This window comes from Eulemur rufifrons, chromosome 21 (genome assembly GCF_041146395.1).
Source record: "Eulemur rufifrons isolate Redbay chromosome 21, OSU_ERuf_1, whole genome shotgun sequence".
NCBI lineage: Eukaryota > Metazoa > Chordata > Mammalia > Primates > Lemuridae > Eulemur > Eulemur rufifrons.
In genome coordinates, this window is record NC_091003.1 from 2,390,943 (window position 1) to 2,404,483 (window position 13,541).

The 13,541-nt window shown below is 47.8% G+C and overlaps 1 protein-coding gene across 3 annotated transcripts in view; it reads right to left on the reverse strand.

Moving 5' to 3' along the window:
- Nucleotides 1-2,364: 2,364 nt before the first annotated feature.
- The window catches only part of GLT1D1 (glycosyltransferase 1 domain containing 1), a 49,736-nt gene continuing 38,559 nt past the window's right edge, over nucleotides 2,365-13,541 (reverse strand). The window contains exon 12 of one of the 3 annotated variants that reach the window (XM_069496793.1): nucleotides 2,365-2,442. In XM_069496793.1, coding sequence (XP_069352894.1) covers nucleotides 2,374-2,442 — 69 coding nt within the window. In that variant the 3' untranslated portion in view covers nucleotides 2,365-2,373. Of the gene's footprint in view, nucleotides 2,443-7,370; nucleotides 9,306-13,541 lie in introns of those variants that run through there. The other 2 variants (XM_069496795.1, XM_069496792.1) reach the window with 2 other exon arrangements.

Consider the following 13,541-nt stretch of genomic DNA (forward strand, 5'->3'; position numbering starts at 1 on the left):
CCCCCGGCACTCTCCAGCCCTGTTGTATCTTCTTTAAAACACGTCACTACCTGGAATTATCTTTTTAAAAAGGTATTTGTTTACTGGTTTACAGACTCTCTCTGCCCCCTAGAACATGAGACGCGCCCCCCACCCTGCTGTGCGGACAGGGAGCTTGCCTTTCTCGTGGTCAGATTTCTTAACATCTAGAAGTATGTTTGACACACAGCAGGTGCTCAAAAGTTGTTTGTTGCATGGACAAATGAATGAGTTAATCCTGTATAAAACTGGAAAAGATTGGAGTTTCAGGGGTGCATCGGGTCTAGGGATAATACCCAACCATCCACTGGTACAGAACAAACCATGAAACGATATACCTAAGAATCAACCACAAGCAAAGTAGCAGACAAGGGTCTGGGGGGTGGGCTCCAAGAATCCTACCTGGCCGCTCAGTGGGACACCCAGATAGAGCTGTCGAATCTCTAGTGACTTTGCGTCTGACACAAAAGAACAGAAGGAAGGAGGTTACTTCCAAGAATGATGAAATTACACTGGACAACTTAATGAAAAAACTCTCAGTTCCCACTGAGGCATTAAATAGTTGATTTCCACATGGAAGCCTCCATCGCTTGTGACAAACCCGTGACAGACTGTTTATTTTTTTCACAGAAATGTTATGGATGAAAAAAGATTAACCAAAAGGATCCTCCCCAAACGGCAGCCTTGTCTTTGAGCTCCACGGTTCCCCAGGGAAGAGTCCGCTAGAGGCGGAAGGACAAGATGTCCAAAGATGGATGATGTTTCGCCTCCGATCGTAACCAGCTGTTAATCCCATGTTTCCCATTGGCTTTTTCCAGTGTAGTTCCGCCTGCCACTGGGAAAAAATACAACCTCTCCTGTGGAGGTTCTCAAATTCTAGTCACTGAGGTGGTTAAATAATGAAAGGAACGTTTAGCTCTGGGAGCGTGGAAATAATTCACATTTGGCTAACGTGGCACTCTTAGGTTGGGCATTAGGCTTTTAGATCACTGTGGTCAACTCTGAATTGAGGCCGGCATCCCGAATGTCTGTGATTAATCCACTGAGTACACTCGCTACCAAATGTCAGGATTTTGCTCAATAGGGTCTCACAATAACCTGACGTTGTGGATAAACAGACAGTCGCAGAACAGCTCATTTCAACCGGGTGAAGGCGCACCTTGGCCGTATTGATCCGTCGAACATCACGCATGTTTGAGTGGGAGGTTACTCCAGAGCTCCCTCTCAAAACGCTGGCGGATTAATGTCATGCAGTCTGGGTATGGAATGAACGTTTCAACGCCTAACCCCTGGAGCGTGTACCTGAAGTGCGCCTTGCTTTTACATTCAACACCTGCCATCCTACTAAGTACTCCCTGGAAGATGAAATACAGCCTGAAGCCAGAAGCCCATGAAATACTTAAACAAAACAGGGTTTTATCATTTGATCAAGATTTCAAGACTTTTTAGAAAGAAGTATCTCCAGCGAGACACCTGGAAATAAGAGGGAACAATGAGCTTCCTTTTATGTCAGGCCCTCAGCTAGTCCATTCCAGAAACGACACGTTTGCACCACCTGTTGGCATTTGGACCTGGTGAGAACTCGAGAAATAGTCACTGAGGGGTGGAGAAGTCAGGACGTAGTGATTATTTTTCCTGTTTCACTCCCATAATTATTTTTAAAATATCATTTCTTTAACCTACCAAAAAAAAAAAAAAGTGGTTACTTCAGAAAACTTGAAAAACCACAGGAAAAATAGTGCAAAAGAAAATAAACATCACCCATAACCTCATCACCCAAATACCCATATGTGTATCAATACAAGTTCTGGCTTATGCGTACATATGCATCATTTTCAATAAATAATATGGACATATATGTGCAAATAGTTCTAAAGAAAGTTGCTTCCAAATTACAATCCCACTAGCAGCACATGTGGGCTTGGGGATTAAAGTGCTCACATCTTTAGAGGATGCTTTGATGTCCTCCCTTCTGAGGGACCCACCTTCTAATTCCACAGGTCAGCGAGCAAATGCTCTGATTGGTTTCATCAGGATTCGGTGTCCAAAGCCCCCAGGCCCCGCCCTCCAACCCCCTCTCCCGCTGCAGCTGTGGCTGACCCGCCTCAGTGCCCCTTGTTCAGAGGGGACGGCTGCGTGGCAGGAGGCACAGGTGCAGGGAGCAGCCCCCGGGGTGCCACGCACAGTTCAGTCTGCAAACATCGAGGTCCTGGTTGGCACATAAACAGATGATCTTAACTTGGCTAAAAGTGACATGTGCTGGTGTAGTGGGTTGTGATGCAGCCCCCAAGAGATACATCTACCCCAAACCTAAGCGTGGGATCTTATTTGCAACAAGTACCTGTGCGATTGTAGTTACGTTGCCGATCTTGCGATGAGCTCATCCTGGACCTGGGTGGGTCCTAGAGCTAATGACGAGTGTCCCTATAAGAGAAAGAAACGAAAAAGACAGACACAGGGAGGAGGCCCTGTGAGATTGGAGCGATGAGGCCACGAGCCAAGGAGCACCTGGAGCCACTAGAAGCCGAAAGAGGCAGGAGCATCCTCCCTTGGAGCCAAAATGATTTTTGCTGAACTGTCATGGGAATGATTTGGAACAGTCAACCACAACGATTACGGTTGTGGCCGGTCTTACTTCATCACGTTTGAAAACATCACTGAGTATATGGACACCTGTGTCACATGACCTTTAACTCGCTTTTTTTTCCCCACGGGTCCCCTCGTTAATAGGCTCAATGAAACCTTACATAGTTTAAATTGAAGATTTATATGTTTTTTAACATTTTGAGAATTCTATGTGTGATGTTGCTCACGTGGTAACTGTGAACTGGGTACCTGCGCCGTGGGTAGGACGATGATTACACAACAAGGCGACGGGGTCGCAGTGACTGCAAAACACCCTGTCCCCACACGGGTCCCCCTGCGGGCCTTGGTTTGCAGTGACTGGAGGTAGAGAAGGAAATCGCAGTGAAGAAAGTTGATAAAGGGGAGCAGGGACGTCATTATGTCCCCCTGGGGGGGGGCACCACCCCAGGACCCTGCCGTCCCGTCATTTTCTCTAAATGGAAGTTCAGAAAGATTTTGCATTCACAAAACATATGAGATTATTTTTGAATTCTCTCAAGCAAAAACAATGTGCACTAAATGTGGGGAAGATTTGCATGGTATTGTAGAGGCAAATTTCCCAAGCTACATATGCAGGTGTGAGAAAGATCAGACATTATCGTTCTAGAACTGTCACCAGTTGGGGTCCCCGGGAAGCAGACCTTGAGGTGGGGGGAGGAACACCCCTCTCCCCCCTGCTCCAGTGTGCCTGGGCTCCTCACCCTCCCCAAGCTCCACATGGACAGGGGCGGCCTGCGCCCTGTTCCAGATCACTGCATTTAGCTGGTTTTCCCAGGCAGGGGGCAGGGGAGACAGCACCCACCTGCCCCCCTGCACCACCTGCAGCCGCCCTAGCCCGCCCCAGCCTGGGCCGGTGTCCCATAGTCCCAGGGACCTGCTCTCTCGTCTGTTTTCTTTCCAATCTGATCATTCAAGCGTAGACATTATGCCTGAGTCCTTCAGGACTCTGATTCTGAGACACGTCTAGACCTTGCATTTTGAACATTAATACCTTTCTCTCTCAAAACAAAAACAAAAAAAACCCTGCTTTGCAATTCAATAGCTTTGGTTTTCAAGACTATTGTTTTCTCTCCTACAATATTCAAAAACCTTCTCAGATGCTCAGAGCCAAGAATTTGACTCTTCATAACCTGAATTTGGTTGTGGCGATGCCCACCGCCACCCCACCCCCAAATGCTCAGCATGGTCTCATTTTCCTGTGAATTATATATGTATATGTGTATGTGTGCAAAAACAAAGCAAAAAAAACGTACTTACCTGTTAATATATCCGTACGTTATTATCCTGCCAGAAAATAGGAAAATTTTTGCAGAGGCAGTATCAAAGCTTACGAGGTTTATCCAAACAGTGTTTCTAGACTACTAAAAACATTCCAAAAACAATATAAAGTCTCATTGTATTTAAGGCCCCGGGATCAAAATTCCCTCCTGGTGCCACTTACCAACAAACGACAATCGTTATACTGTGCAACTTGGTTAAAATAAGCGTGCGAATATTTTTTTTTTTTTTTTTTTTTTTGTTGAGACAGAGTCTCACTTTGTTGCCCAGGCTAGAGTGAGTGCCGTGGCATTAGCCTAGCTCACAGCAACCTCAAACTCCTGAGCTCAAGCGATCCTCCTGTCTCAGCCTCCCGAGTAGCTGGGACTACAGGCATGCGCCACTATGCACAGCTAATTTTTTCTATATAGATTTTTAGGTGTCCATATAATGTCTTTCTATTTTTTAGTAGAGACGGGGTCTCGCTCAGGCTGGTCTCGAACTCCTGACCTTGAGCAATCCACCCGCCTCGGCCTCCCAGAGTGCTAGGATTACAGGCGTGAGCCACCGCGCCCGGCCATAAGCGTGCGAATATTAAAACCAATTGTTTCCTCTGGCCTGGGTTGAAGATTTGTGTAACCCATGTGCAAACTAAATTTCTTAGGGCAGAGCTAGCATGGCACGTGCATGAGAGAGAGCAGAGTTGCAGGGGGAAGAGGAGAGAGAGAGAGAGAGAGCGCGCGCGCTGGCTTCTGTGAGCCTCACCCAAGTCTCAGGGGAGGGTGCTCTTCATAGCCAGTGTTTCCAGAACATAAAAGGTGGGAGAGATGTCTTAGACTTCACTGTTTTCCAGAGCTTGGGCGCAGTTCCACGTGGTCAGCACTGAGCACGACCCTTGGCACATAGTAAGTGTTCAATTAACGGTCGTCATTACTGACAGGGCAGGAACGATGACCCCATCTGATGGTGCAGGAGTCAGACACACAGCTGCATGCTAAGCCATCCCATGCAGGGCAGCTGTTTATGTGACCCCTGCACCTTTGAATGCACTTAGACATGGAGACAGACAGGAGAGAAAACCACAGAGAGAGGGAAGCCTTCGCCAGCTGGAATCTAGCAGGTCAGTCTTCACAGGCTGTTTTTCCAGATATTTCTAAAACTGAGACATGTGTGTACCAAGTACAAAGTCAGAAAGCTCCTCCACTCCATTGCCCGGCTCCTCATCCTCTGGCTTCTTGCAAACATCTGGCTGTTAACCCTTCTGAGTTGGGGAAATGTTGACCATATTTTTTATATTAGATGCTAAGATAAAAATGCTGATTCTGGAGAGGACAGTCCCCTTTAAATGAAGCACAACTCTTCTAAATAGTTGAGGCTTTCCAAATGCCTAAGTGGTATCAAAGGCTTCTGCTGAAAAAGGCATGACTGTTCTCTCTCTCTCTCCACCCACCCCCAAGGAGAAAGCTTTTGTCATTTAGCAGAATTGTGTCATTTTTTGGAAAGACATTTCTCTCAGCCTGGATGTCTTTAAGGACTATTCATGAGTCCTTTTATGAAAGAAGAGGTAGATTGTAAAATAATCTCTTTAAAATAGATTGTGGCCACAGATACAGATGAAGTCATTCCTTTTAACGGACACCCCCTCCCCACCTTTCTTGTATGCATTTTTTTCCCCAGAAATTCCTTTAGCGTCTGTGAAGATTCTCTTAGAAATGACTTGCAGCATCTTGGATGGGGATTTTGTCCTGAGAAATGGCTGGGGCTTAATAGCCCTGAAGGTCCTGCTCGCAGTGACTTTTGATTCTAACTCCTTTGTTAGAGATGACTCGTTAGACACTTTCAACAAGAAGGTGTGAATGCACACGCCAGCTGTGCAGCCCCTCTGGGAAGCTAGTCCTCTAAGCCTTTGCTCACTGCTGCACCCTCAGCCCCGGGAGCAGTACCTGGCCCAATCACGCCGATAAAAACTTGCTGAATGAATGGACAAATGGTTATACAGACACTGCTAAAACAGGGTAAAACAAACCTCACAGAAAAACAGAAGATATTTCCACACTTCCTGCTAGAGAGTCAATTCTGTATCTCAAAACAATGGTTTGGAAAACCAGACATTCAGAGGTTGACTTTCTTTAGGGTTCAGGGATTCTCAAACTTGACTATGCATCAATGGTGTTGTGCCGGGAGCTTGGGCAGCCGCCTTACACCGTGAGGTACAGCTGGCCACACACCGAGGGTGGGAGCAGTCTGGATTCCTGACTCCGTGGAACACCGCGCCTGCTCGATGGACTCTCTTTATTTAAGAGGGAAAAAAATGCATTTTTCTCTTGCTTAAGCCACTATTCATGATGGTCTATCTTTTGTAACCAAACGTAGTCTTAACTGATACCCTCCCACTCCATGCCAATTTCAAGTTGATTCCTCTTCCTTACACTTAGCTGTTTAAAATGTTTCAAATGCTAACACAATGTAAATAAAGTAAAATTGCAAATGTTGCAAAGATGCAGGATTTGCTGAAATGGATGAAGCAGATGTTGGAGAAGTACTTGAACCCCAGGCACGTGAGGCTCTGGTGGCTGGAAACCAGCTAACAAGTGAAGAAAGAAAAAAACAACTCAGGAAGCATGAGAAGACAGGAACTGCCAAAAAAAAAAAAAAAAAAAAAGAAAAGAAAAGAAAAAGAAAAAAGAAAAACACATAACTATTAAATACCAAAGGAAGGAGAGAAGCTCTCCATGCTTCTGGGGAACAGGGATGAGGTCCTAGTGTGTTGCTTTATTTCTTACTTATTTGTCTGGGTGAAATATTTCCTGGCCTTATACTCATAATTTCTATTTTGCCTACATAAATATATTTTGTTAAACACAAGGCAGATTTAACCTATTTTCCTAATTTGGGGATTCATTTTTTTCAGTACAAGGTCACAATCCAATCTTTCCTTATCTTGTCCCTGTTTTCCATGAAATTCCGGTCTCTATTCAAACTGGCAATCAGTCAGTAGCTGTCAGTTTAGGCTGCACCTTGGGTCATGGGAAGCTCCAAGCCTGGGTCTACCCCCACGACCTGCTGCAGGTGGTCTGAGACACGCCCTGAGCACCCAGGTGTCTCAGAGCCAAGGCCGGAGCCAGTTTTAAGCGGCCTCCCAGGCATCGGTTGGGTCTAGGTGGGGGGGTCATCTCACATGGCGTGCCCACGTCGGCCCCGGCCTCGAAAAGGACAGATCAGAGAGGGGAAGGGAGGCGAGGAGTGTGGGGAGATGCAAGGAGGGAAAAAAAGGAAGGGGGGGGGGAAGAAGACAACTGGGTGGATGGGAAGAGCTAGTTCCCCTGGTCCCACAGGACCGAGGTCCCCAACCCCCATTACAAAACTGAAGCTGTCTAGAACACTTCTAGAAAAGCTTTGTTTTTATATCTATATATTTGGTACTAAAATAGCGACGGCGTTTCCTAACGCTCTTCATTAGATGCTCCAGGGTCAGTGTTCCCTTCTCAGACGCAGGGACTGGCAGGTGGGGAAGAGGACCCGGGCCTCTTGGAACAGTGCTCACGGTGGGAACAGACAGTGACGATCTCTGCACGGCGGACAGGGACGTTCTTTATTAACTTAAAGACACACCCTTCCCCAAAGTGCATGAGGCACGTGCACCTTCTCATACGAGGACATTGACCAGGGACGGTGAGGTTCAGCGGAGGTCAGGATCTGCAAGGTCGCCGAATGGAACAGATTCGAGCTTCCAGACGGTCGGCATTTTATAAATAGCAGCATCACTGGACGGGATCTGAGCTAGCTCCGGACCTGGCGGTGCCTTTTCTTAGGGTGGCACCGCTAATTCCAGGTTCAGACGGAGCCCTCCCTCCCTCCCTGCCCCCAGAAATGGAGCCAGGGTCCTAGGGCCACTCAGAGGCAAAAAAAAAAAAAAAAAAAAAAAAAGGGGAGGGTGGGCATCACTCCCCAGGCCTCCCACCCTCCGCGTCCGCTGTCTCCAGTTAGCTGCCTCTGTGGGCAGCGATTCTGCTCTGCGATTGAGGCGGCAGAATGAAACATGGCATGGCACCCAATCCTGTTGTTCTCATCCCCAAGGCATCAGAGCTTAAGATGCTTCATTTGAGGCTGCTGCTTTTTTAAAAAAGAAAATGTAGGTTTCAGCACTTTTTAAAAACATACTGATTGTAAAGCAGCAAGTCCAAGATGTCCTAGGACCTGCGGCAAGGGTGGGATTGGCCGTCACGCCTCCTGCGCCCTACGGGGTCTGAGGGCATCTACGTGAGCTCTTTGACAAATCACCCTCCACGGAGGGCCCCTGAGTGGCTTCACCTCCTCTGCCCGTCACAAGAGGCAGGGGACCTGCCACTCCCTGTGTACGGTAACACGTGTCCACTGGAAGACAAGGAATTCAGACTCCAGCAGAGGTTGTCCCAGCTGCCAAAGGACAGTGATGACAGCTTTTAGAGAGGACGGGCTGATGTGGCCAGACCACTGTGACAATGACCACTGGGCTGGCCCCTGGGCTGACCTTGTGCTGCATCCTCGGCAATGTCCTACAGACCCGACTCCTGGTCTTGCGGTGGGCAGGAGGCTGGTGGCCTATTCTACTCCCCTGGTGTTGGAAGGGGACAGACAGCCCACCCTGCACCCAAAGCTCCAGCCCCCATCCGCCTTTCTAGAACACACTCCGTCTTTCAACGACACCCTGACGAGCAAGACGTGTGGGGCATGAACTCGTTCTCGCACTTCCTGACATTTAGAGAAGCCTGGGGCCACCTGTGCCCTGAAGGCCCAAGTTCCCAGCAGAAATGCCACCAGGACTCCACTCAGCTGACAGTTCTGATTCTGGCTTTTGCTCTGGGTAAGGGCAAGGATGGGTAGAGGTCCCTGAGAAGCCAGGTGAGGGGGTCTGAGCTGTGACTTCTTGAATAAACCTCTGTGGTCCATGCCAAAGTCCCACAGCAGCTAACCAAAGTCTCTCCCAAATTCCCCTGGGAACCAGCTACCCCTCCCCGCCCCCACCAGCCCATTCCGCTCCTACAGGTTCTTCAGGACCGAGGGGTGAACACCTGGGATGGGGCCTGAGCGCACAGGAGGGCTTGGGATGAACTCGGTGTCCTGGGGACTCGTGGCCACCGTATCCACGATGGTGCCGAGACCGGTTTGATTCGCACTGGGCTGGCCCAAGCCGCCCAGGGCCTCATCTTGGGTTCACCCCGAGCCATGCGGCCCAGGGCAGGCATCCGAGGAGATGGGACCCCTCAACCCTCAAGGCTTCCCTCGAGCTTCCTGAGGAGGCGCTGGTAGGTGTCTCTCTCCACGCGCCACGAGTGGTGCACCCTCACGTATTCCTTTCCGTTGGCCACAATTTCCTTTTCTAACGCGGGATCGCTAACCAGTCTCTTGGCCAGCTGAACAAACTCCTGCAAAAGGAAGAAGAAGGGGGGAAAAGAGGAAGTGGAAGAGAAACAGAAGTAAATAATTGAAGGGGGAGTTTGCAAGTGCATCCCGGAGCCCGTGTCTGCCTTGGCTCCAGGCATCCTCCTGTCTGCCTCCGCGCCCCGGAGACGGTGGCTTTCAGGAGGGATGGGAGTTCGTGCAAACACTGGGGTTGAAGAAGAAACAACAGATATGTACACATGCATGTGCACGCATGCACGCCAGGATGAACATCCACGGAAAATACCGGTGCCACCAACTACGCTACCCTCACCCGTCTCCCTGGATCAACAAAACCCAGATTCTCAGACTCACAACTTCTTTCCTCTTTTATGAGTGGTGCCTGAGATGTGAACTTGGATCTCGCCCCAGAGTCTGAGCTTCATACACTGTACAATACTATTAATAGCTGCCCTATTTGATTTCACTGTGTGTGTTCCATCGTCTGCCCTGGGCACAGAGTGTGTCTTCACATGATGGGTGGTGTTGGTATTGTGAAAAGTGCTAGGCTTCAGAGTCAGATCTGGGTTCAAATCCTCTACACGACCTAACTCAGCTGTGTGTCTTTGGGCAAATGAGTCAACCTCTCTGAGCCCCACATCTCTCACCTGTAGAGGGTAAGCCCAGCCCTGCTCCAAGCCCCATGGGCTCCCTGCGTGAAGAAGGGGGGGCAGAGGTTCAACACTCCCACTTTTCTTGCCTTTACTCCTGTGGCTTTGCCTCAGACCACATTTCTTCTTATGCCCATTCCTGACTGATGCTCACAGACACAGCACAGTAGAGAAAGGGCACGTCTGCTAGCCAGTTTTTAATATCAGAGCTCTTATGAATTAGAAAAAAATGAAGTTATTTTGACTGTTAAAGAGTATTCAGAGAAAGGAGGGGAACATTCATTATTTATTATGCTTGCATACAAGTCAAGAGCAGACTCCTTTTTTTTTTTTTTTTTTGGAGACAGGGTCTCGCTCTGTCACCCTGGCTAGAATGCAGTGGCATCATCACAGCTCACAGCAACCTCAACCTCCTGGGCTCAAGCGATCCTCCTGCCTCAGCCTCCCTAGTAGCTGGGACTACAAGTGTGAGCCATGACGCTCAGCTAATTTTTATGTTTTTAGTAGAGATGGGGTCTTGCTCTTGCTCAGGCTGGTCTCGAACTCCTGACCTCAAGCGATCCTCCTGCCTCGGCCTCCCAAAGTGCTGGGATTATAAGTGTCAGCTACCATGCCCGGCTAAGGGCACACTTCTTGGGCCAAGAGGCCTGGATTTAGATCTATACCCTACCCTTCATGTGAGTGATGCTGAATAAATTTCTTAACCTCTTTGTGCCCGAGTTCTTCAACTATAAATTAGGGTTAATCACAGTACCTGCTTCCTAGGGTGTTGAGAGAAAGTTAAATGAGTTAATACAAACAAAGAATCTAGGGCAAAGCCTAGCACATACTTAGCTAGCATTATCATTACTATTTCCCTAAAGCCCACAGAAATTCCAAGAAGGCAATGATGCCTAAGATTAACACACAGTGCTTGATGTTTGAAAGGAATGTCCACATATTCTCAAAATTATTGTTAATTAAATGTTGAATGCCTTTTATAGCTAGCAGTATAAAATAGTAATATTTATGATAGAGTAGAATTATTTTTTATGTATTATGTTTATACTTTATAGTAAATTGGTGTTATTTTTATAATAAAATATAACATATTTATTCCCATCTCATAGCAGAACAACATTCTTATTAAAATTATCTGAGAGGCTTATGGCTTTGGGATATTATTTTATGGTGCTGGTCATATCTTTGATTTATTTGAGGCAGAGACTTTGGATGAAACCCAACCCCACTGCTTATGAGTTCTATAGGTTGTACGGCCGTTTTACAACAAAATCCTGAATGATAGAGTTTCTAGGAAGAGGTTGTGATAAAAAATAAGCTTTTTTTCCTCTCTGCATGGAAGACTAAACAAAAAACATAGACTTAAATAAACCAAGGGAGATATGGGTTAGAGTGAGCAACATCTTGGCTGTTGGCAAAATATTAATAGAACCCGGGGCCAGTGGCAGAAAGAAAGTAGCAGCATTAAGAAAAGGAAAGGAAAGGAAAGGAAAATCTCTCTCTCTCTTGAACCATAAGAGTCACTCCCTGAGGCTCTGGAAGGCCCTAGCCCCACCCTGCACCCTGCCCACCCTGCCCCACCCCCTGCACCCTGCCCGCCCTGCCCCCGCCCTGCCCAGCAGGCATCCGACCCAGGATGCTGCACAGCAAAAAAGCCTTGGGAAGGGTCCTTCCTCCCCAGGAACAGACAGCAGGGGTGAGGAGAACCCTTTAGAGGACTGTGAGGAAAGGGCCGGCTTCCTTCCCACAGCAAGAGAGGAGGGAGAAGAGGGAGGAAGAGAGACAGAGACAGAGATGGAGAGAGAAACAGAGACTGAGAGGCAGGAAAGAGACAGAAACAGAGAGAAGGAGACAGAAATAGAGGAGAAAAGAGGACATGAGAGACAGAGCAAGAGACAGTAAGAGACAGAGAGGGAGGAGGAGAAATACAGAGACAGAGGGAGAGAGACAGAGACACAGAGAGATAATGAGAGGCAGAGGGAGAGACAGAGAGAGACATGAGAGACAGAGACAGAGGGAGCCACAGGCAGCACTAGGGAGGGAGGGAGAACACCGGCAGTGGGTGCTGGGAGGGTGGGCACCATCCGTGCACTCGGTGCCCAGACACGGCCTGGCCCAGGGGACACCAGCCCAGCCTCCTTCAGAGCCGTCCACGCGGCCCAACCCCTGCCCTCCTCCCTCCCAAGAGTCCCCGTCCCACACCCTCGAGTGGCCTCTAAGCACCTGACATGTGGCCTCCAAGCCGCACTTTTAATTATTACTTAAGTTTAGTAGATTTGAATTTGAAATTTAACACTGATACTCCATGCAGTCATTCAAAAACCTTTAAGTGCGCTGGGAACAGGTGGCCAAGCCCCTCAGCAAATTCCCTAAGAGAAACGTGAGCCAGAGTGAGGGCGAGATGGGAAATCCTCTGGGTCCCCCTGCCTTGAGCAGGGCAGGAGTGTCGCCCTGTGAGCAGAGTCTGGTGCTTAAAGATCACACCTGTGTACCTTGCGTGGCTTCCCCGGCACTCAGCTCAGGGGCAGTGAACCAGGCTGCCTTGGAGTGTGGAGTTGTCATCTCAGGTGAAGGAAGGGACAACACCACACACCCCGGTTTCCCTCAGTTATTCCCAAAGGATGGGGTGTTATCTCCATTTTATACACGACGGAGCAAGCACAAGATGAGAAACGTGTCCAGCATCGCTCGATTCCGAGTGGAAAACTCGCGATCAAAACCCATCGTCACTGGACCAAAAGTTTGGAGGTTGATATTTTCCCAGCACACATCGCTTTTTCCAAACATCAAACTTCTGCAAGACTACTAAAGTCATTATTGCTTAAGGAAAAATAAACTCTCTCTAGTGAAAGTGTAAGCTGGGACAGACACCAAGGACAGTGCCAGGAGCACAACACGCACACGGTCAATGCTCTCTCTCCTCATCCTCATCAGGCAGAAATTTATCTTTTCCCTGTGGTCGTCTACAAAGCAAACCGAACCTCCCAGCAAAATGAGTGTGAGCTAGACTTTCAAAGTCTGACCCTGAGAGAGAGAGAGAGTATGGATTCACAGTTCCTAATAAATGTCAAATGGATTTTAATTTTGAAGCTATAAAATGGGAGCGATAAAATACCTAGGAAAATAGCTCAACGCTTTTCTTCTTCTTAGAAAGAGAAATAACAGGACCGTTGCGGTAATGAAAAATCAATGTTTAGTAGGTTTGGAAAGCTTCACTTAAATTGAAGTTTTCCAGATGTAAGGCTTATAAAAATAGAGATTATTCTGTTCCTACCATGGCTGAATGTTTAATGATCAATTTTTTTTATATCAAAAATACACTCCAACAGCGTGATGGTTTGCTGGAACTTTTCTAACTCTACAAGGCTGATGCCCTGACATGCATGTTCCTTCTTAATAAAAGCGATGCTGGTTCTAATACATAAATCTGATTTAAAATTACTCTTGCCAGCACTGGTAACTGATGAGCAGTGAACTGCACCTGAGTTTCTGCGTTGAGAGCAACACAACTCCAGTCCCTGACTTCTCGAAAGTGCGTATTTGTTTTAAAGCCATGGCTCCCATCCTGTGCGAGGTAAAGTCTGTTTGAGACGACAAAGATAACAAAAC